At 27.5% G+C, this 24,990-nt stretch overlaps 4 protein-coding genes across 4 annotated transcripts; 2 read left to right on the forward strand and 2 right to left on the reverse strand.

The window, feature by feature from the left end:
- The first annotated feature begins 1,707 nt into the window (after positions 1–1,707).
- On the forward strand, positions 1,708–4,250 carry LOC112596397 (myosin-IB-like). Its single transcript, XM_025342055.1, has 6 exons — positions 1,708–1,911; positions 2,457–2,577; positions 2,691–2,806; positions 3,072–3,290; positions 3,795–3,904; positions 4,088–4,250. The coding sequence occupies exons 1-6, from the start codon at positions 1,777–1,779 to the stop codon at positions 4,197–4,199; spliced, it is 813 nt and encodes a 270-aa protein (XP_025197840.1). The 5' UTR covers positions 1,708–1,776; the 3' UTR covers positions 4,200–4,250.
- Positions 4,251–5,251: 1,001 nt separating this feature from the next.
- On the forward strand, positions 5,252–7,105 carry LOC112596340. The gene has a single exon (XM_025341968.1). It carries the CDS (start codon positions 5,693–5,695, stop codon positions 6,989–6,991), a length of 1,299 nt encoding a protein of 432 aa, XP_025197753.1. The 5' UTR covers positions 5,252–5,692; the 3' UTR covers positions 6,992–7,105.
- A 1,655-nt stretch (positions 7,106–8,760) lies between these two features.
- Positions 8,761–13,553, reverse strand: LOC112596339 (dynein regulatory complex subunit 4-like). The gene is made up of 8 exons (XM_025341967.1): positions 13,271–13,553; positions 13,049–13,166; positions 12,841–12,984; positions 12,481–12,741; positions 12,220–12,387; positions 10,933–11,019; positions 10,645–10,854; positions 8,761–9,354 (listed from the first exon to the last, which is right to left on the reverse strand). Exons 1-8 carry the CDS (start codon positions 13,435–13,437, stop codon positions 9,163–9,165), a joined length of 1,347 nt encoding a protein of 448 aa, XP_025197752.1. The 5' UTR covers positions 13,438–13,553; the 3' UTR covers positions 8,761–9,162.
- A 552-nt stretch (positions 13,554–14,105) lies between these two features.
- LOC112596382 lies at positions 14,106–22,196 on the reverse strand. The gene is made up of 6 exons (XM_025342038.1): positions 21,760–22,196; positions 17,103–17,267; positions 16,902–17,000; positions 15,477–15,598; positions 14,321–14,497; positions 14,106–14,252 (listed from the first exon to the last, which is right to left on the reverse strand). The coding sequence occupies exons 1-6, from the start codon at positions 21,803–21,805 to the stop codon at positions 14,163–14,165; spliced, it is 699 nt and encodes a 232-aa protein (XP_025197823.1). The 5' UTR covers positions 21,806–22,196; the 3' UTR covers positions 14,106–14,162.
- Between the last annotated feature and the right edge of the window lie 2,794 nt (positions 22,197–24,990).

The raw sequence follows: 24,990 nt of genomic DNA on the forward strand, positions 1-24,990 counted from the left end.
TACACCGGAAAAATTCATAGGCTTACTGATCGGGAGGTAATTATCTGAATGTCCCTTTTAACTCTTTGTTAATATCTTTATAGGGTACAAAATAAAATATTATGCATTATATTATTTTAATTCTTCTTTTGTTGGCTTTATATTTCGTTAATATTTACATGAAAATATAGAAAAATAGTAATTTTTATTGTAATAACGTTATATTATAATATATACATATATATTATTTGTCATGCGAAAAGTATTTATTTTAACACTTATTTATAAAAGTATTTCCTATTTTGCATAAGTCCAAAGATGTTACAATGTTTTGTGATCGAGAACCGCCAAATCATTCTAAACTGCTGTGTCATGGCACTTCTGGCTTAATAATTTTCAATCTTCTTAACTATAGAAAGACTATCAGTAGTACACGTTGTGACTGGTACCGTCAATATCAATTGTATGCATTTTCTTAGTTCGGTTAAATGAATGACCAAGTGTGGTTTATCTTTAGCAATACGGTAAACATCTGAAAATGATGATACATTTAAGCCTTGGCCTTTAATTATATCATGAAACATGTCTGTGCAGTTTTAGTTTATCAATATTTAAATCATCTTTATAAAATTTGGTAAATTAATTGTGGTGATATACTTGATCACAAAACATTTCAACATCACTTAAAAATTGAATCAGAATTAAATCTTAATTGTAAACCAGATAGTATATGATCAATAATTTCTTTATATATTTATTATATTTACTTTCAGGTAAATAAAAGACCTTGTAAGTACCACATCATATTTAAGAGTGGCTGTTTTCTAGATTCTTTTGTGGATCAATTTAAATCTGGACCATTCGTTTTTATAGATTTCCATAAAATTGTTAAATGTATCTTCATACTAGCCTATCTTCCAGTGTCTAAAATTTGTACGAAAGCTAAAATATAAAGATTTCATTTTGTAATATTGTATTTGTTGTTTCCATATGTTTAAAATACTAATTAATATTTTAAGCATTATGTAAGTATCTGAAGATTTCACGTTTAAAAACTTTTGTTTTTAGATCCTGTACCGTTATTTTCTGTTTTGAAACTGACAAAATGTCGGCTAGTTCATTATAGTTTTCTATAACAGATATTAAAGAAGATTATCGTATCGTCCACCACACAAATGGTCTAGAGCAGTCACGTTCTCTATTTGTAAATATTTAAACCAAGATAACATGCAACTGAACGAAGTACAACAATGCACGGGGGCGATCGCCCCCTTTGCCCCCGTGGAGTTGGCGCCTATGTATACAATATAGGTACCTACATAACTCATTAAAATTATATCATTAATAGTTATGCATTTTAAATTGAACTAATTATTTATATACATTGATTTGCTGAACTACATATTTATTTGCGTCATACATTTCGATTTAAGAGTTATAAAACGTTTAATTCAACTGAGGTCAAAATAGTTAAAGAGGGCATATTAATATGGTTTTGTGCAATAGTCAAGGCATATCGAAGGAACTATACAACAATACCATACTAAAGCTAAATCGTGAGGTATACTGGATTGTATAACATTATTATAGACGGACGTAAATTCTGTACTTATTATTATTATTATTATTTTTTTTTTTTTTTTTTGATTAAATTTATTTAGACAAATACGATTAATTGTTTAACTTTGTAATTTTTTCACTTAATCGTTTGTGGTTTAAATTTATTAAATGAAAATATTAAAATTAAAATTAAAAAAAAAATAAAATTCGTCAAAAAGTTAATTACTATCCAAAATAATGGTAAAAGAAGAACTTTCTCTTAAACGGACTTTTATTACACATACCCGAAGGCAAATCGTACGCAGATTTACAAGATCTATTCCAAATTTGAGGATTTTACCCAGAGGCTGGCATAAAAAAATATTTAACAAAGTAAGTTTTAAATGGTACACAATTATGTGTTAGTAATTACTCATTAAACTTACACTTATAATTTACAAACGTATAAGTGTTTACTAAATAATATTTTATACGATAATAAATAAAAAGTTGTACATAATATACAATTAAATGGCGCAAGGGTAAAAGAAGATAAGTCAAAATCACAAAAATAAATATCTCGTTTTTTTATTTACTAAAATGGTTTTTTATTAATGATTTAAGATGAAAAAAAATACATACATATTTAAGAAGAAAATTATTTAGAAATTTAGAATAGGTATTATTTTTCTTAAAAGATATTAACCCAAAAATGGCTTAATTGATTTGTTCTCTTTACTCATTGTCCATCTTTTTATTTAAAACTTCTAATTTATTATTTTTGTTCTAGCTTGTAATAGCTATTTATCATATAAAAAATTAAAATTTTGAATTAAGCACATTATCTATTTATCTAATCAAAAACATTATTGAAGTTAATAATAATTAAATAAATTAAAAAATATTTATTATTGTTATCTTATATTTACTGTTTTCAGGCAACTAGTAAATTGAGAAAAATTCATATGATTTGGAAAAATAAAAGATACAAAATCTCACAAGATTTAAAACGCAAAAAACAAATAGAACTGCAAATACTCGCCGAGTACCTTTTTAAAGGTGGTTAATTAAATTTACTACGTGTTTTTACATTTAGTTTCTTTCGATGATTTAATTAAACACATATTTAAAAAAATAATAATTGTATCTAATAATGTTATACCTAATTTCAGACAAAAAATGCAGCTATGAATGTAATACACGTAGTTTCTTTTTGAATGAACGGTTGAATTCATTAGAAAAGTATTTGAAAATGACATTTATGCGCACTTTAAATGAAAAATATGTTGTAAGAATTACAAACAATTATTTATTTTATTTAATAATAGGTGATTAGCATTTATTATGTACATAGGCGTAAAATAAAAAGTAAAAATGTACAATTTTGTATCCACAGATTCCATTGAGTAACCAACCTAATTGATATTAACCGTGTTTGAGACGGTTGGATTATTTGTAGTTGGGAATGAGTGTTAAATGATCTAAATATTTAATTGCACTTGTATACTTACACATTTAAGAATATTGCTAAATTATTTTGATAATTTCTGTAGTATGGTGTCAAAGTGGTAAAATTCGACCGAAAAGGATATAAACGAAGAACTAGATTGTTGATATTGACAAACAAATCTTTCTGTTTAAACCAAATTCTTAAAAATAAATTAAAACCCAAAGAAAAAATACCGTTGGATTATATAAAAAAATTAGAAGTCACTTCGGGAATGGATAACTTTCTACTCATCAAAATTTCATCTCTATTTAAACACAATAAGGTATATACTATATTTTACTATACAAATATCTAAGTACCTACCTACTCACATTTTAATTATAAAAAATTTTACTTGCTTTAATATTTGTGCTACCATATGTCTGTAATTTTAATAATAATCATAAAATGTTTATAAATATGTTTATAGATTATTATAAAAAATTATAATTAATAATAGACCTAACCACTGACGTCAGATAGTGTGGTTAGAAATGGTACTCCTTTAAATTATTTCCAAGTTTTTAAAATAATATAAAAAGTTATTATTTGTATTATTTTAAAATTATTTGTACATTTGATTATATTAAGGGACCAATAATATATTTTAAACATTATTAGAGAGCTGAGGGGGTGGGCATGATTATGTGACTTTTTTGCCTCTTTAAATGTAAACGTTGCAAAAAAATATAAACCATGTGCCCACAATAATAAAATTCGAGTAAATCTTTGTTATGCGTTTACTTTTATTTAATATTATTATCTATGTAAATTGTTTTCTTTTCAGGGTGATATAATTCTTGAAGTGCCATATTTGATAGAATTTGTGACTAAATTTATTAATATATCGGGAAACTATAAATTATTAAATATAAACAAACTAGGTGTCAATAAAAAGTAAGTATACCTTAATTCTTAATAAAAATCACAAAACCCTAATATTTTTTTGTAATCCAACTTAACTGCTTATACTTATCGTTCTATGTTGTCAGGTACATACCTTAAATAGACTTTAATGAGTAGGAAATTTTGAATAAATAATTATCATGAATATTTTATTTTATGATATTACTATTATAGGTTATTGCACGACATAAAAGGTTCCAAGAGTGGCGTTATAGAATTAAAAGAATGCCATTCCACTCCCAGTATTACTAAAGATAAACATAAGAATTTGATCGTTTGTGGATAAAATATTTAATAACATTAGATATAATTAATTTGAATTTAATACTGTATCATACTATCATCTATATAACTATATTATATTATTGTTTGTTATATTTAAATTAAATATAGTTGTAATTACAATTTACGTAAGTAATAAAATTAACATACAACAAAATTATTTATTATATATTTAAATTTAATATTGTACATAAAATATATTGATTTTATTTTCACATGATAATATTCATAAGTTATAGTGTTTTAAATAACTTTTAGGTACCTGGTACTTATTAATGTTTATTTCTACAATTCTCGTATTCCGACATATGTGCGAAAAAGCAGTGACAGTCATATACTCAAATGGATTTTATAATAGGTACTTTTGTCTTTTTTAATTATTTATTATATATATAATAAATAACTTTATTATTTTTAACTTTCAGAATAAAAATTATTAATAACTACCTAATAACTAATAAGTATAATATAGTTAATAATGTTAATATATATTATATAATAATAGTATTATAATAATTAAGGTAAACTACTTATGTTATTATCATAACCATAATAGGGTAGTCAATTTTTTTGGGGGGTTGTAGCCCTCCTAGGGGTAGACATTAACCGATTTGTGGAGGGCTTCGTCTACATTTTGGAGGGGCTATTTTCCGAAGCTAAGTCCCCCCCCTAAGCCCCCTAACTACACCTAGGGTTATTACTTATTGTATACCTAATTAACACAAAAAATAAATAAATTACATTTTGAACTTTCTAACACAAAAACAATTTAATCTACGTGTATTTAATATTTATTATTAATGGAGGGAAACTAGATTGTATGTAAAAGATGTAAGTGTTATAGACATTTTTAATTTTAATAATAATATTCAGTTTATGTTAAATTGTTAAGTACTTGTTGGCTTATACATTTTGAATACATTCATATTCATGGTCGTTGTTTTTAGGTCCTTATTTACTGAATACATTTCAATGAAGCTGTCAAAATATTATATATTTCATTTTTATTCATATTTTACCTTAAAGATTATTATTTTTTACTAACATTATTATCTTTAGTATCTGTAATTTAATTCAACCTTACAAAAGTGCCGGATACCCATTGTTCATAAATAAGAGTTTGGGAGATCAGAGTGCAACAATTAATTAAGCTAATATTAAAGGCTCGTTTAAGTCGTTATAATATTAATATGTTATTGTATATGTTATTGGAATGCATCTATCCGAAACGTCATGGTGCTGTTATCAGTACTATTGATAAAAAAAAGCGGCATTATCAAAACACATTAAAAACTGTTATCAGTATTAAGATTAAAATTAAAAGTTATCGCTTGGCACTTTGGCAGTTCAGTAACAGAATAGATTTCAATACATAATATTATACATAGATTTATTCTAAATATATGTATAATATTATGTATTTATCGCAAATCATGTTATAAAATCGAAAATTCAGCCACCTCTGACTTAAGTAAGATTTAAAACTGTCTTTTGGCGATGGAAGCCAACGAAACAACTGACGACGAAAGTAGTTACGAGTTCTCGACGTTAAAATGTCAGTGGTCGTTGACTGACTCGCCCACTGAGTCGGTACACCTGAAAGTGGCGTTTTGCGACGGGGCGGCTGACGATCAGGCGCGGAAGGCGTTGCGAGCAACCGCGATAGTGAACACGTCGATCGGTGATTATGTAGCGTACACGGGATTTGTCACCGGTGACAGGGCAGCTGATCAGAGCCTACATTCGGGGGTTCAACGCGACGTCGACAAACCGACAGCCATTCGCATTTGGTTACGGGACTCTCGAGCCGCGTTAGTTCGCAGTGGCGACGAGCCGACAGTGAAATACGAATACCATTTGCAACGGGGAGACGATAACGGCGACCGACTGATTACGTTGGCGTGGAAGATTAAACTCGATCCGTTCGGTTTGGCGACGCTTGGCATGGTTCGGATGAGAGAGGTGACGCCGACGACGTCGGTGATGTGCACTTCGTTCATCACACCGCTTATTTGTTTACTGTCTGCTGAACGGAAACGTCAAGAACTATCCGATCTGGCTGCTGCGGAACGCGAGCGACGTCAGTCCGAAGACAACCACCGACTGTTGAACGAAGTGCGGTCGATGGTCGATGGCCGACGGTTGGACGATCAGCGGCTAATGGCTCGGTTCGTGGAGGTTTTGAATGCGAAGAAGCAGCGGATAGCTGACTTACGACAGGAGTTAGCCGAGTTGAAGTCTGAGCAGACTGTGCCACAGCCAGTGGTCGTCGCCGTTGAACAAGATAAAGTTGTAAGTCGAAGACGGCGAGGACGTGGTTCGTGTCGTGGCCGACCCAGGTCGATCAAAAAGATTAAACAGTGTATGACTGGTGGCAGGGACATGAAATGGAATTCTTCCTCGTCTGGAGATGAGAATGCCTCTTTACGACGTCCCAATAATAATATCCAGTGTCCTGAGCCTATGGAAATAGGTGGATTGAATGGTATCAATATATCTGGTAATGTAGTTTCAGATGTCGAGGAGACTCTGATATCTACTTCAATACCAGCGTCTCTTACAGCACCAGTTTCTCCTATTATCCCAGTATCTACTTCAGCTGAGAACATACCAGTCGATCCCAAGTACTTGGCCGACACTCAAATAGATTCACCTGACAGTTCACCGACATGGTTGCAACAGCCATTGACAGTTTCATCATCGTCTCAGCTGCAGCCATCAATAAATCAGCGTGATGGACCCGAACTACCAAAAAAAAAGTCTGTACTCGATGACTTATGGTCTGGTATTTTATAATTGGTAATGTTGTATTGAATCAAACAATCACATTACCATATCTATTGGTTGTTTATTTTTTAACATTTTTACTTTTGTATTGTTATATCTATTTTTAGATTTAGATACAGCTATTATCTATTACAATTTATAAATGTTTAAACATTGATGTACTTATAACTAAACAATGATATTTTTGAAATGCAATAGTACTATTGAATTATTCATGAGAGAAACGTAACTATTACTCTATGTAATCATTTTTTAAATTCGATGAGTATGTTGCGTTTAAGATTTATTTTTTGTACAAGTACATTAATATATATTTTACTTATCATTATTGTTAACAAATTTTAATATTGATTTTGAAATTGTTTTTAACATGTCAAATACATTTTTGATGTATATTGTATTGTATATTATAATTGAAATACTAAAGTACCTATACGTATGAAGAGTATATTTGTTACAATATTACTAAATATTTTAGTATATTATAAAATAATAATATATATTTACTACATTATACATTTATAATGCAATTATCATGTGTAATTATATTAATGATTATTTTACACTATATTATATATTTATATTTTTAATTTTATTATTAAATTAGCTGTGATATATATTTTTTTCATTGTTAAATTTTAGCTGTATTGTTGAACTTTTTAATTTTCAAACTCATGATTGTATATTGCTAATTTAAAATACAATAAACACAGAAATATAAATAATATGATAATGTTCAGACATTTGTGCATTTTCAAGACATTTACACACATTGGCAGATTTCTCACATGGCATTTAGTATGGCAGTGTTTAAAATTTCATAAAATAGGTAATATGTTTTTAATAATATTTTTGCTGGTAAGTGATAGTTATCTCACAAACATATAATAGATAAATTAAACATCAACATGCCAACATTAGATTTATGGTTCTTTTGTAAACATATCATAATTCCATTAAAAATTATAAATCTATTGAAATATTATTTTTAACATGTTTAATATTTTAGAATCCATGTAAATATGTAATGTATACAAACCTTGTGCCTACTGCAAAGTGCAAATATTTATATTTTATATGTAATAACAACATTTTTTCTTTAAAATTTGAGATCACTTTTTTAATTACTTTTGTAAAAAAGAAGTACAAAACAATATATAAAATTAATTAAAATTTTCAAAATAGTTACATTAAATGTTAACAAATTGTCTACTAAAGCCCCTTAAACATTTTGGAAGTACATAGTCTTATGATATTAGTATATTCATTATTATTGACTTTTTATTTCGATGTTTTTAATATGTGCACTGATATGAATAGATTATATTTATGTAATAGGTGTATTATAATATAGTTATTATAACCACTAAAAAATTACTACAAGTAATTTATAATTTAATGTATCTACCCACAGGCTACAATGTTTCTTACTTGCATACCTATAACATATTATATAGTTTTAATTAAATAATATTTATCTTTAATGTTCATCATAGGAAGTAGGTAGATACTATGAAAGCTAATTTATATTTTATTTTAAAATATGTGTTCTTAATTATTGGATGTCAGTAGACTACATTATCTAGAAATTCCTTAGTCAAATTGAGTATTTATCATTATCTCTTATGACAGATATGGTTTGCAAATTATTTTTAACAAAATTTGTACAATTCATTGTGAATACTTTTTTATTAAAACTCATAGAATATTGAACAAAATAATTGAAATCGTAATAGGTACCTAGTTCAAGTAATTGGCATCAGCACTTCAAACGTGCAAATTGTGAGTATAGTTGTTTTTTTAAAGTAGATATGAGTTATATATTATTTTATAATTTTATTTTTATTCTAAGTTAAATGCAATTTGGATATCATACAATCTTACAAATAGGAAAATACTTTTGTCGAGAAATTACCGAATGTCATTACGATTTAGAATGATCGGTACCTATCATTTATTCCTCTTCATTCTGGATACGGGTTCACCCGACGGAGAAGGTAAGGTCAATGGTTGATGTATAAATTTCTGGAGAGTAGAGTACCAACCTACTCAATACATAATTTGATATTACGTGCAAAAATTTGGAAAAATCAAACGACCACGCATGCATCGTTATTCGTCTTGATACATCAATAAATTACAATTAAATATGTATATTATTTTTCAGTAGCCGGTAGTCGTCAAAGGTTTTCAAAATATTCGTGTTTGTCATCGGCAGGTACCAATTCAAAAACGCCGTCATCATAGCCCTGTATCCCGTGATGCTGAAGTGTGTTTTTGAAATGTTTACACAGTTCGTTGTACTTCTGCGTTATAGCCATTAGATCGTTCCATATCTGTTCGATCAATTTATTTTTCTTATCCAGTAGAGCCTGAAAAGTAATGACGTGTTACCTATTTAATAGTTTTAAGTTCTAAGGAATCGATTCGTACATACTTTTATGGTGTGATTAAAAACGTATACAAACATTTTTCAGAATGTGGTTCAGCCATTTAGAAGAGATAACATAGTAATATGATAGTTTGTAAATTACAATAAATTGAAAAATCTTGTAAAGTATTTCGATAAGTTTTGACAACGATGAGTGGTTGGAATGCGTGAAACTCTATTTTATTTCAATATCCAGGGCAAGAATAATATACCTACCCAAACTATATGGTATGCTTAATGTTAAATTGCTATTGCTTGATGTGTATAAATATCTGTCTTTGTGAAACAGCTTGAGACCCATTAAATAAAAATAATTGAACCTTAAATGTACACTAATATCACAATATGTCTAGTATTATCGCGAAGATGTACCTACTGCAAGGATTAGGTTCATTGAAAGATTACTAATATTTAACCACTGTTCTTTGATACACCCAATACGCCAGTACGTCACTAGTCACTAATAAGTATTATTTATTTAGCAAATGAGCCACTAAAACGATTATCGCTAGCGTGGACTCAAATTTTAAATTCAAATTTTCGTTTTCGTTTATATTATTATGGTTATTTAAAAATTGTTAAGTTAATTCATATTTGTAGTTTAAAACATGTTTGCTATTGTTAATTTAGTCGTACCTATATCATATAGGGCTTTATATTATTATTTAAACTAATTATAAATTGTAAAAAAAACAAGTCTAGGTCACATAATTTTATTATATTATCCATTGATACCTAATTAAGTCAATCTTTTTACACTTCTTAATTCTTTTAAATGGCCTTATGACCTTATATGCTTATAGTTATGATAATTAATTGTTTAATTATTATATTATTTGTAAAGAAAAATGTGAATTTCGAGTATCATAATTTACAGTAGTCAGTAATCAAGTTTTGCGATTAAGTGACTGTATTAAAATATCAACTATTAGCATTTGCTTTTTTTAAAACAAATTATTTTTAAAATTTTCCTATCTAAATCAATTTGCATTGAATGTTTCTTTTAAATTAAAATTTGTTTATATTTTTGTTATTGTTAAGATACAATTTATCATTGTTTTTAAAATGTACAGGAACCATTATATGTGGTAATAATATTTGTTATTGATTTATTGTATATCTGACATGAAATTGTATACACTCATTGTGGGTTTCGTCTAGTGAGAGTACTTAGGTCAATATCTTACTAACACAGCATTATTTAATATTTTATACAAACAGATGGGTTTACCTCGGTTTTTGCATTCATCGCCATTGCGATCGAAGTGTCCGCCGACGTGGCTCCAGTTAAACGTGCTATCTGTACCTCTTTTTCCTCGACAGTTTCTCTCGATCGTTTCAATTTACGTTCGACCGCCAACAATTTTTTCCCGTGCTCCATCTGCAGATTCATTAATTTGTCCGAATACTCGTCCTTCATGTTATCTAAATCGGTTTGCATCTAAATGTTGTCAAATAGCTCATTATTTAAGTTTTAAATAGCTGGTGATTAGTATCTTAAACTTTTTAATCTTCTTACTTTCTCCGAAATCATTTTCAGCTCGTCGTAATCCATCTGGAGGTCCTTGTATTTATCATTTGAATGTTTCAGTCGTTTAGTAAGTACCTGCAGCAATAATATGACATAGACAAAAATTCATTGTTGTTTAACAATTGAAGTAATTTTTTTTTTAACATAAAAAATGCAGTTATACCAGGGTTTCAATGTAAATATTTAAAATATTAACTAACTTAAGTATGTCGTAAGTGAATGTAATAGTCAATTAATTTTAATTTATAATAATAAAATAATTTAAAAATAGAATTATGAAGAAGTATTAATTAATAGAGGTTCTAAAAAATGTGGATTATTTGTGCCTATAATGTGTGTTTTTTTATACACATAAATATACAAGTAAAATATATAAAAAATATTTTGGGACGCAATTATTCATATGCAGCTATATATTAAAAATTGTTACTAATTTTTTTTTTGAACATGGTTTTCTTTAACTTGCATTATAGTCAAGAATAAACCAATTCGTGATGCATCGAGAATAGTTTTTTATTAATTTAATAATAAAACGGATAATATAATATAATTTGTTATTATTTATATTTAATGTCAATGATGCATAGATTTTAATTTGGTTTCAGTTATCTATATCATATTATAATATAGAGTAGGTAGGTATTTTGGTATAGACAACATACTATTAGATCTCTATTCGCATTTCACAGTGATACTTTTGGCTACATTCTTATCTTTTATTATGCTAATGTAAATTCTTTGTCGCCAAAATTACTTATTGCACATAATACGCTTGTATAGTTTTTAGTTATTTAAAAAAAGAAAAGATATCTTTATAAGCGTAATTAAGGGGGAGGGGGTTGGTCCCAGTTTTTAATAAATTTTAATTAATATTTCTTTTTATATAATTCCTGTGGTAGATTTGTAATATTGTTAGTATGTTATAGATGTGAGGGGCAAAGACCCTACGAGTCTCTGTCTCATTTATATACGTAATTAGCCCTTCTCCAGAATTAAAGTTCTAGTTAAGCCTATAATACTATTGTTCAAGTATTTATTGAATTTTACTATGATAACTATACAATAAATATAAAGTAGGTAATTAATATTGCAATAAAGTACTTTTGTAAGATTACTGCATTTATGCACAATGCAATTTAATAATACGAGTATATAGTATAATATATAGTTATAAATTATGTATAAATATATAATATTTGAAAAATGTAAAAACTTTTTATCGAGTACTTTGATTATTCTATAAGACACATGATTAAAACCATTATATTAACTTACCATTAACCGTTGTTTGTCTTTTAAGTAATTGGACATTTTTTGCGTCAATTCTTCAACAGTAATTTGTGATTCTTTCAACGGTCCTTTTAACGATTCGTTTTCTTTCGTTACTTCTTTTAGGTCCATTTCCGCTCTCTGCTGGTCTTCTTTTAATTCTAATAACTTTTCCTGAAGATCCAAAGTTATAAATATTAGTTGAATTTTTAATATAATATGACTTATAATAAAAATATATTATATAAGTGTAAGAATCTATTGAACCTTCAAACTGCCGATTAATGTCAAATTGTTAACAGTTATATCATTGTAATGTTCTTTCAAGTTGTTGAATGCGTTATTATGATCTTCTATGATTTCCGCTATGCGCTTGTTTTTTCTAGCCTCAGTCTCAGCCACTTCCACTTTGTTCTTCAAATTCATACGATTCCTCAAATCTTCCATACGTTTCTGATACTTGCCTTCGATCACTTGACAGTCAGATATAAATCTGTCTTTCAGCTCACGCATAACTCTAGCATGTTCCTATACATATTATTCAACGAAAACAAAACTCATTTTTATTTTTATGTCAATGGGCATTAGTTTAAGTAGTTGGTTATCATATTATTATTATTATTATACCAATCGAATATTATTTATTTCCTCTATATGCCGTAAATTTATCTCGACAATTTCTTGTTTGAGCGCGTCGTTTTCTTTAATTAATTCTTCTTCTTCGTTTAAATGTTCGTCATTGGCAATTTTCAACGAAACCATATTTTCAGCCTATATAACTACAATCTTAGTTTATATCATTAAAATTAAATAAGATAAACCAAAAACAACTCACTTGTATTTCTGATAGATGCACATGCTGTTCGTACATCAAAAGTTTCAACTTTTGTTTATAAATTTTGATTTCTTCCTGATGCTTTTCCTCTATATCTTCTATTTCTCTGTCTTTGTTCCTATTTTAAGTAAAATATGATTGATTAATTTTGTTAAATAACTATGAATACTAGGGTTTTCATTATTATTATAACTATTTATAACTTTAAAATGTTTGACTTGCCTCAATGACGCTCGGTTTTCTTCTAACTCGTGTCTCGTAATTTCCCAAAACGTTAATACTTTATCTCTTTCAAGTTGAAAGAAGTTTCGTTCTTCTCTTTCGCGTTCCAGCTCTTTCTTCATTCTAGCTGCAAACCCTTCAAGCTGTTCTCTAGACATCTCAGCCATAGAAACGCCATCTACGATCCCAGAACTCGTACGTGCGCCTTTGCTTCCTTTTGATTTCTTTTTTGGTGCCTTAAAATTAATATATTAAAAATAAATACAGTTATAACTAAGAATAAATACGTATTTGTAAGAAAATAGAAATGTACTTACCATTTTTAAAAATTAAAAAAAAATTAAAAAAATTAGTTAAATTAACACGTATTAATTTAGAAAATAAACTAACGAGATCCGTTTACAAATCCTGTAAATATTTAAATGTTGTTCATACATGGATCCATTCAAGAATAGACCCCTTAACTGCTATAATAAGATTATAATAGGCATGTTTGATCGGTAGATCTCAGTAATATGTTACTACGACAACAATAAACAGCAGTAAATACGTTAAACGTTATATATATGAGTTCTTTACAGTTAGGTAGTTATCAATCTCGATAATATAATATATATATATATAGGCCATAAGTACATAAATTAACTATAGTTTCTAAATTATAGCAGTTTATTTGTTTAGTATTATTGTAATTATTGTTACAAGTAAATAAAATTAATACTTATACTAATAGTTTGAAAAAAAGTATTAAAAATCAACAAAAATTTTAAAAAACATCAAAAATAACATTAACTTAAGTTAAAACAATAATTAATACTAATAAGTTATACGTCATGCGAGTTTTATATTTTAGCGTTTTGAATATTTTTGTTGTAATATTATAACATTGACCTTAAATAATATTATGAAGCTCATAAACAGATAGGTAACCAGATAAAAATTTTTCTATTCTCATCCTTTGAACAAAATCCAACAGTAACATCTAAAAATTAAAAAAAAATTAATTCATTTTCTAGATTTTTGTCCTTTAATAACTAAATTATAATTTACTTTTTTTTCTTCTGTGTTCACATTCAGACACTCGGCGAGTACAACATATGTAAACGAGTTCAAAGAACTGGGAGCTACTTTTTTCAAAAGCGAGATTCTCTGGAGACCCAGGTCGTACGGAATGTGGAGATATATATGCCTAGCACCTGTCCAGTCTTTCCAGGATTCAATCATCACCTAAACATGCAGAACAATCATAATGCACTGTAAATAATGTAAAATTTGATTTAATAGAAATTCCTATATTATATCTATATACAAAGTATATTATTATCAAATCTAAATTGTGAAACGTACTTTAACTAATAAAAGTATCTTCAGTCAACCTAATCCAACTATATAACGAAATAAATTATAAAATTATTAATTACTGAATAATACTGTATAACACATTATAAAAATATTTCCACTTTCAATCGATACAATTTTTGTATACATCACAATGAGATAGGGTACATTATTCCAATGATCCAATGTTTGTTAAAACTGCAGTTTTAGCACATACCCGTATGTTAACTTTGAGGTTTGCCGAGTTTTCTCCTTCGCCCGGCCCCTTAAATAATTTTTCACTACAATTAAGTTTAATAAGTCCTAACGTTTTCTAATATTGTACTGTGAATAAAATACTTAAAAAATAGTTGTTATTTAATCAAGAATAATAATATAAAATGTTTTATAAAAATGTTTAATGCTATAATAATGACATAATTAGGTACGTATACAATAAAAATGTGTTGGAGAAAAAAGTCCCCCTCAAATAGCATCCATGTCGTAAAATAAAAATATATTGAATTAAATTTACGCAACAACAAAACCATATACTGTATCACTATAATGTTATTGTAAAATGTTCATGATATTTAAAGATCATTCATCTATTTAAAAGAATTATGATACTAGTTTAATGACTACTGTAATGTATATTGGATGACTGCAATAATCCAGACATCTTTTGTGTACAATTTGGCATTGGTTTTCAAACAAATTATTTGAGTAATTTAGTCGTTAATGCGTGTAAAGACGTATCATGGATGTACACAACGAAAAAGTGTTCCTATAGTCATTGTTCAGTTTTTATACATATTTCATTTTTACAATAACTATCTACCAACAACCTACCTACTATTAAATACAATATATGCATTGCAATGTTTACCTCCACTAGACTAGTGTCGAGAAGTTTGAATCCGGATACTATGTAAGAGATGCTAGTTGAAGTCGTTACGAATGGTCCGTTTCCATCCTCACATTCAATACTTTTAATTTCTCGATAAACACCTTCAAAAAACATTTAATTATAAATATTATATTAATTATTAGTAAATTCAAATCATCAAAACGCGCGTCCACCGAAAGAATGCCGCAGTGAAGTTTATATTTTAGTACCTATATACTTTGTGTGAAAATAATTGATGTAAAAACAACTCTTTTAAGATAAGGTTATAGTCACTGATACTCACTTTGTGCAATAAAAATAAATATATGCAAGCTGTATAATTAACTTGCTTCAATATAGATACATTTTTTTTATCGTACAACGGTACATGAAATAAAAATGACAAAACCGTGAGAATGTGTAAATAGATACTGATACATTCATTTACAGCGGAGATTAAAAGATATATGAACATGCTTGTTAAGTTAAATTAAACATATCGTACATATTCAATAATACATTAGTCAAAATCGTTTGGTTGTATAGAAACATTATACATAGATACATTAAATATAATTGATGATATAAAGCTCAAAACGTAATCTTCGTCTTTGAACGGTAATATATAAATATAAAATATTATAATAATATATTATTACATACGATGGAGTAAAAGAAAATTAAATTTAAATGTGATTATTTTTCTATTAAATTTCTAGTAGAAAAAACGATTTTTCGTAGTTTAATTTACCAGAATATTTGATTTTTTTTTAAATATTTTCTTTCTTAAATTTTTTTTGAATTATGAAAAATCAATTTAGAAATGATACGAATTTTTGATTTTCTGAGAAATAAAAATTTTTAGTTATTCTCTTTTACCCGTGCATTAATATACATTAATTTTACTGTTAAATATGTTTAATTTAGTCATCGGTAGAGTTTAAGACTTTGATGTCTTTTTTGATAATTTTTTTCCTAATATAAACTTGATAAGAAAAAATGTAGTCGTTGAATTTAATTTCTTTAAAATGTGTTTGTTTTTAATATGAAAATTATAAACATCTATACCACTGTAGCTTTTTAATATAGCTTATATTTCCGTAAAAATAATTATATCATACATTTATAGTGTACTAATAAACCAATTTAATTAAGTAGCGATTAAACTTAAAAATATAGAAATTTAAAAGTAACACCGTTTAAGTTAATCAATTAGTGGCCAGGTACCTCTCTCAAAAATGTATATTTAATTAATAAATCAATTTGATGTACTTAATTTAGTTTCTAACGTATATACTTATTTCCGTTAATTATATTAATTATATCATATTATAATATATAGACCCAGGTAACTTAATTTATATATTTTATTTTATTTCATATATTACTGACGTTAATTTTTCATATCAACTGTTTTATGTTTACCTTGATGTAATTTGAAATGCTCATTTACTTCGTTCTGATCTTGAAGCACCGACATCAACGAATTCCGATCCTCAGTAAAGTGAATGATGGGATAGACAACTGAAAGTGAAAAAACAATGTATGTAAAAATATTATCTACTTTTTATGTATTAATATATAAATATATATATGTTATATACTACAATAGTATAATTTACTAACCATTTTTTTCCTTGCATTTCATTGTAGTTCCTTTTGTCAAATTGTCTTTTAATGCTTTAGAAACGTCCTGTAGACGTTTTTCCGTAACTTGGGAACCATCTCTGGCCGTAGCCGTAATGAATGAAAAAAGAGTTAATGGTCTTTGGCAGTTTCGATTTTTTGATTCTACAATATAATATACAACCAAACAAAATATTACTAAACAGTAAGTACAGATTTTTCAATATTAAATTAAATCAATTATTATTAATTAAAAATGGATACATTTATTATTAGATGTAGATTATTTTTCTGTTTAAAATAAAAGCCATCAGTAATAATTAAACAAAAAAATCTTAATTTTTTTTTAAATATTGAGTGTTAAATAGAAAAAGCGTTATCAGGAGATATTTAAAATTTTGTACTGTTTTCTTTTAACAGTGAATAGTAATCCTAAAAATAATTGTTCTCATTAGCCTAAACATTTAATTAGTTTGGTTGATAAGTTATTTATCTTTGATAAAAGTTTAGCTCATGAGTTGGAAACGAAAGCGGTACTTTTATGATAGAACAAATAGTTAATACACTTTATTAATTTTTATAGATAAAGAATCGATTTTGTAATATTAATTTCTCTTTTTATATTTCTATGAGTTGTCTAAAATTTTAAGCTCCTCATTAGGGAAAGCATCCAGATTTTTTTAATCAAATTGTTTCTTAATTGAATAATATAAATTTAAAAGATTAAAATACTTGCCAGTATACATTGCAAATGTAAGTATACTATGGTAGTCTTTACTTTTTATACTTCTATTTATGAAATTAATCCCGATTTTGATTTATGATTATGCTGTTATTGTATAACAGTTATATATTGAAAAACATATCAATATAGCTAATATTGGCAATAAACTAATATACCTACTTTTATCATTTTTTTACATATATTCTTGACTGTGTAGGATATACTAATTGAACTAATAATAATTGGGCACTTATTAATTTGAAATTGGTCCTGTTTTAGTAATTGTCTTAATAGTGCGTAGTAACAAATAATTTACTGTACAAATAAAATTAATGAATTTTGTGAAACTCCTTTTAATTTTTATTGATAAATATATTCAGTAACCCAATTAGTATTTATTATATATTTATTGAATCAATAAACGTTACGTAACACATTTTAAGTATATTTACTTATTCTAATTATTTAATTATACTTCTGGTGAAAAAGTGGTTATACATAGGATTGTGTTGATAGCATTTAAACTATCAATATAAAATTATTGTTAGGATTATCTAATGATAAGGTTATATATTATTGTCTTGTATTAATTTATTACCTTAATAATAACTTGTTAGTTGCTATAAATTAAATTTTGCAATTCTTGCATGATGTACTCAATACGAAAATAAACTAAGGACAATACAATTTATTTGCAAACAAAAAAAAAGAAGAAAAGAGAGAGAGAGAGAGTCGTTTGACTTATCACAGTAAAAATAAATCTCAATAATTTTAATCGTATTATAAATTATAGATTGTTAGAATAATAGAAACACTTGCATTTTTATTTTGGTTTTTGATATTACATATATTTATAACTTTTATACTGTATTATGATTATGATAAATATGAAAAAAAATAAGTTTCATTATTTTACAACATAAAAAGTTAAAAAAATATTTTAAAAATTACTGGTAGATAATTATTATAGTTTTGAAATTTTATATTGATGATAAGTACCTATTTTAAGATTTTATAATGTACATTCTTCAATTCTCGCCTTTTAATTGATTTAAACATAATTTAAAGTTTATAATTAAAAAAAAAAAAAAAACAAAATCGGCTAAAAACAATTACTCGTTACTTAGGTTTTGTAACACACACATAATAGTTTAACTGTAATCGCTCTTATAAATTATACATGCATACATTAGTCTATTACTACTATACTAGCAGATTTAACTTATAATAAATTATAAAACTGTCGTTGATGTCTCGATAATTATACGTCCTTTTGTTCAAATTTGCATACTCTTTAGATGTGATATGTACACTTAAAGTTTTCATAAATATATTGAATTCTTTCTTTCGGTTTCATCACAGCGATGAGCACATAGTATAATTGTATTACAAATAGGTATATTTTAATCAAAACATTTATATATATATATATATATATATATATATACATTATATTTTAGAATAGCAAACATCGCGCGTAAATAATAGAAAGTATAATGCCTCTACATGCAATAAGCCGCGAAGCCGGATTATTTGAATTCCAACTTTATACGCGCATTCTCCGGCAAAATAAATACCGTCGATTGTTTTCTACTGCGTTTCACTAAAAATAAATGAATATAACACACCAACGGTAATTAGGGTAGGTGCCCACCCGGCCATATAAAGTTGCGTGTCGACTAGCAGATCACGAACAACCCGTAAAGGCACGGCCCAGTCAGATATTAAAATAGGTATGTCGTTAATACGTGTCTACGATGGGGTCTTTATTGCCAACGGAACTCCGCAGTGTCTACAGTGTATTATTTATTGTGTACACATTACACATTGACTTGAAACTATATGTGTATTGCCTCAAAACACATGGCCTTCGACTTGACCTCAGACGTGAATATTTAACACGTTTTGTTGGTGTAATTATTATACGCGCCTAAAATGTAATAGCCATAGTGTTTTCCCGACGCCGCCGTCAAAGTATACCTAGTCAGCTACCGCGTGTCTTTTGATGATTACCTTCTGTGTTCTGTACGACATTATATATTGCATACATCCAATATATATGCATAATATGTAAACGAAAACGTCGCGAAATTATGTTTCCGATTACCTCTTTACCGTTTATTGCAGTACATTGAAAAGCTATTCACGCGACTGCACGCCATATAGATCATCAGTGTATTAAATAAAATATGGCATTGTAAATGTTACAATGAATATTATATCATATTAAATTATTATCCGCGAGTTTACGTTAGAATATTAACATAGTATATAAATCACTGTGATATAAAAATGAATAATGATACACCTACGCCGTGGTTTTAAATTTGATTACCTATACGTATATACTGTGTGTTTGTAATATAAACTTATATAGGTAAGTATCGGTAAGTTTGTGTAGAGTTTTTTTTTTTTATTGAACATAATGACATCAGCTACTAGGCCATTAGTTATTAAGTTGTATAGTGTTATAGGACATAGGTGACATAGGTCATATTATTGTATAACACTATACGACCATTGTGGTTACGACCTATGATGTCGCTATTAAAATCTATCAAAATTCAAATGCGTTAACATTCACGAGGGATAAATGATTTTAAATTTGAACTTATTAAATTGAATATATTAAAATGTGACATTATTTAATTACACATTATTATTATTATTAACGATATAATGCAGCTATATACGATTAACATCATAATATATTATGTCATTACTCATTACTCATTACCAACAGATATAAGGATATAACAAATAATAATTTTAATATTTGACTGCTTAAAATAATAGTTATAGATACCATCTTAAAACGATAGTATTACTAAATAATAAATACAGTTGAAATCATTATTACCTTGAATCTAGTTAAAATGAAATATCGGTTAATATTCTTAAAAAACTCATCATAACTTACAGTAGACAGTAAATATAGTTCGAAATGAAAAATCGGATACATTGATTAATGAACAATTTTTTAATTCGCTTTATAATTTATGTATATTCAAAGGCAATGCATTTTGCTATGAGATAATAGACGGACAACAATAATGTTCATAATACATAGAAATTCGAATAATTATATTTTAAAAATAAATAAAAATTTTTACCTAGAATATAATATGTAAAATTTTAAACTAATTTTAATTTTAATGTGAATACTGAGTACCATACAATATAATCTTATGTAGTATATATAATAACTAATAAGTTTAAATGTTAAATTATGTTTTTTATTGAAATATTTATTAACTTTATATTTATAAAACAATTATCGTAAGGTACTGTGGTCTATCAATTTTTAATTTAATCGATTTTTATACCGCAAAAAATTGAAAATTATTGAAAGAATTGACGAAGTATAATATCTGTAGTATACGAATAATCGGTTTATTAAATTATTCACACTAATAGGTAGGTGTAATCTTATACAATGATAATGTTAACAATATTTAGAGTTTTTATATTGTTTAAGCATTAAACTATCATTTATACATTTTAATAAACATCAGGTAGGTGTATCCATGTAATTTGTATACTATTTTATAACATGTAGTATCTTGTTTTATGTATTGACGAATGATGAGCATCAAAGCATATATAGTATGATGTATATAATATATATAAAAGTGTAGTACCTACTAGATGTATAATGTACGAATATCTATAACATAGTGATACGTTTTTAATAATATTGTTTATTGTGTTCGAGCAATCATGCGTGTTTTAATATGGAAATGAATCAAATCGTTTGTTCTGTGGAGGATTTTTAGAAGATTATTTTTATTTTTGAAGGCCAACACACGTTATATTTATTTATTTTTAAAATTTTGAGCAATAGAAATAAGCTTTGAGCATATTGTAAATTTGTTATAGTATTATAGTCTATAGATATGTAGGTACTATTATAAATTGTATTGCCATACTTACGGGAGATTATATTTAGTTTGAAAGTAGAATGAGATCCGTTCTCCATTTATCATACTACACTCCACGGGTTTCCGCCGTTTGCGCCGCAGTCTCAACACTTGCGCCTATTCAGTATCAAACCGTGTATGATGGACTTTTGCAACATCAAACAAAGTTAAGGAAAAAAAAAAGATTCTTTGAAAAACAAAAAAAAATAAAAAACCGATCTCTCATAGTTCAGTAAGATATATTTTGTATTTTATCGTATTTATAATGAACGTATATAAGCTGTGGTGTTAAAGACCATCGTCGGTCCCAATAGAAACATCCATGACTGGATAACAATACGTTATTGGCACATAACTATGTAATATAAGATATATATTATTGTTACTGTCAGACAATGTTTACACGGTATCGTTCTTCGCCGGCGATTGAACGACGAAGGAATGATTTTCGTCGGATACGCGCGGGCCGAGTGCCGCCGCGTGGTACCCGCCCACATTTATCAGGTGCGCCGCTCTACGAAACGACTGTTGTTGTTATTATTATTATCATTGCGGTGGGAATCCGTTTGTGGCCGAAAATCCGCAGACCGAAGTAATCGATAGGATTCGGCATAAACGACGAACCACCGTCGCACAATCTCTCGATCGATTATTTGAAATATTTATTATACGCGTCGTAAATAGGTACGTCTGTCGAGACGAGTCCTGGCACAAACCTATCGGTTATCTGCGGTATACTATATATACACTACTTTATCATGATAATATTATTGTAATGGGTAGGTACTATAATAGTGTGCAGAATCCTATATGTTTTATTGTTCTTATTTTTTCTCGTCCTCTTTTGGACAATCCTTAAATGGAAAATATGAAATGTGTGCTATAGATATATGTCATAAATATTCTCGCAGCTTCACGCGGGTATAATCGATTTTTTATATACTCGTACATTTAAATCCGACGCATCAATATTAAAATAAAATTTAAGCAATATTCCATATAGGAAGTATATGTATTAAGCATAAAATTAAGCTATAAATCGGTTACTCTATATTCTATGATACCTATACATAAATATAGTTTTGAATTATTGTGTTATATTGGAATTTATAATACCTATCTATATTTATGTGACACAACACGCGTACTTTTATATAAGGTAACGAAGTGTGGAAATTATATAATAATAATAATATATCAATTATGATTCTAGGTTTTAACACGAAACAATCAAACAGTTCTGTCTTAACTTGAAATTTTAGTCACAAAACACAAATCATCTATGTATAGATATAAGAACTTAAACGATATTCCAGCCGCTAGTTGAACCATTGATCATAATAGGTGCACTGTTCCAGTATGTCGTATGTCATATTTGTTTTGATATAAATATTTTATCACATGTTTATAATCATGATGAAAAATGTTCGCGCAGCAAACACGAGTTAAATAAATAAATGAAATCTCACGTGCGCACGCATTATGTTGAACTCGCCAGAATATAATATTTATAAGTGTGTACGAATGATGAAGCATATTATTTTATTGTATTCTACGTACTATACGTTTGAACGTTTTATAAAACAAATTGTATCTAACTATATATTTTTACCGCTTCTTTTCGGCGCACGCCTACGTCGTCGACGCGTGCGAAGTATATTTTCTCGCTGTGTTACCTACTGAGAGTTCACAAAGAGAGTGTTTATGTTTAGTTATATATGTATGAATAAGTTTTTAGTATATATTTGTATATAGGTACAACTGTGGCTAAATACTAAAATACGTACAATGTACCTACGACAATGGAGAATTATTAAAACGAAATGCACGGACAGAACAAATAAACGTAAATACTAACAATCATGGTGTTTCAGATTTTTTACCAACGTTACATTATAATATTAAGGATTATAAAACGCGTAAAATTTTATTATTTTTTTATTACCTTTATTTGTATTACTTTCGATTTTAATCCTTTGCATTATAAGACCAATATTTTATAGCAGACTATAGGTGCAAGAATAATGCGTAGGTAATTTATATATGTTACAATACTTAAACGTCAAAGGATTTTCTTAAAAACAAAACGTGTTCCTGCGAAGACAGTTAGCATTTAATATGAAGACAATAATATTACATTGAAATGTAACGATTGAATCGCGTAGGTATTCTAATACAGTAATACAAAACTATTATAATATGTATAAGTATTTAATATATATGTACGATATACTACATAGTTACCTACCGGCTACCTGGCTACCCACTCGGTGTACTTGTTCAATAATCGTGATCCGATCCTATAATTGTATACTATGAAATCCTTTGTAGATCCGCTCGCCGGCAGCGGAAAACAAGTTTCGGTAATTTTTTTATGTTTATGGTTAGAAAACAATTCAACTTTATTAAATATGAGTGCAGGCGCACACTCGCGACGACTGTCCCACGTTGCAGAACCTAGCCGCTGCTGTGCAACTATACTATGTACATATATAATATTATAATTACACATGACGTATTAGCGTACATATAATACAATTTTGAAAACCAGTGTCATATTGGCAATCATTTAATGAAGTGAATGGCGCCTGAAGGAATATTTAGGGTTTCAAAAACCTTGATCATTCTTTTGGGCGGATTAAGCTACTTAGATTTGTCTTCCAAATGCGGTAAAAATAAAACACTATTGTCTTCTGATGAAATAAGCAAAATGAATACTTCATTCAGGAAGCAGGTTAGTTTTTTAATTTAGTATCAAAGTATAATTTTGGTTGAGGACATAAAAATAAATATATTATTGTCATTTATGAGTTTTCTTACAAATTTTACAAGTGATTACTGTATTATGCCCCTGACTTTGAATTCCTACATATTACATACTTATTATAGTTATATTGGTTACTGAGTAAAATTATTAGTAATAATATTTTTTTAAACGGAATAACAGTAAATGTATTTTTATAATTAGTTTAAATGGCCTAATTGATTTGTACTTCAATAATTGTTTTATGTTTAACAAAACTTGATATAATATGACTAATCAAATTACAGACTACAACAGTACAGACATTTTTAACTATAATGATTCCAAATAAGTTCTTTGAAAAATAATCAATCATATTATATTATATACGTCTATACAATCCATATAGTATGTCTAGAAAGTTTGAAAACCATAAATTGGCTTGGGATATATTTTTATTATATTAGAATAACATGCACATGCAATGATTATACAAAATAT

Source organism: Melanaphis sacchari, unplaced genomic scaffold, assembly GCF_002803265.2.
Source record: "Melanaphis sacchari strain LSU unplaced genomic scaffold, SCAv2.0 Contig31_pilon_pilon, whole genome shotgun sequence".
NCBI classification, from domain to species: Eukaryota; Metazoa; Arthropoda; class Insecta; order Hemiptera; family Aphididae; genus Melanaphis; species Melanaphis sacchari.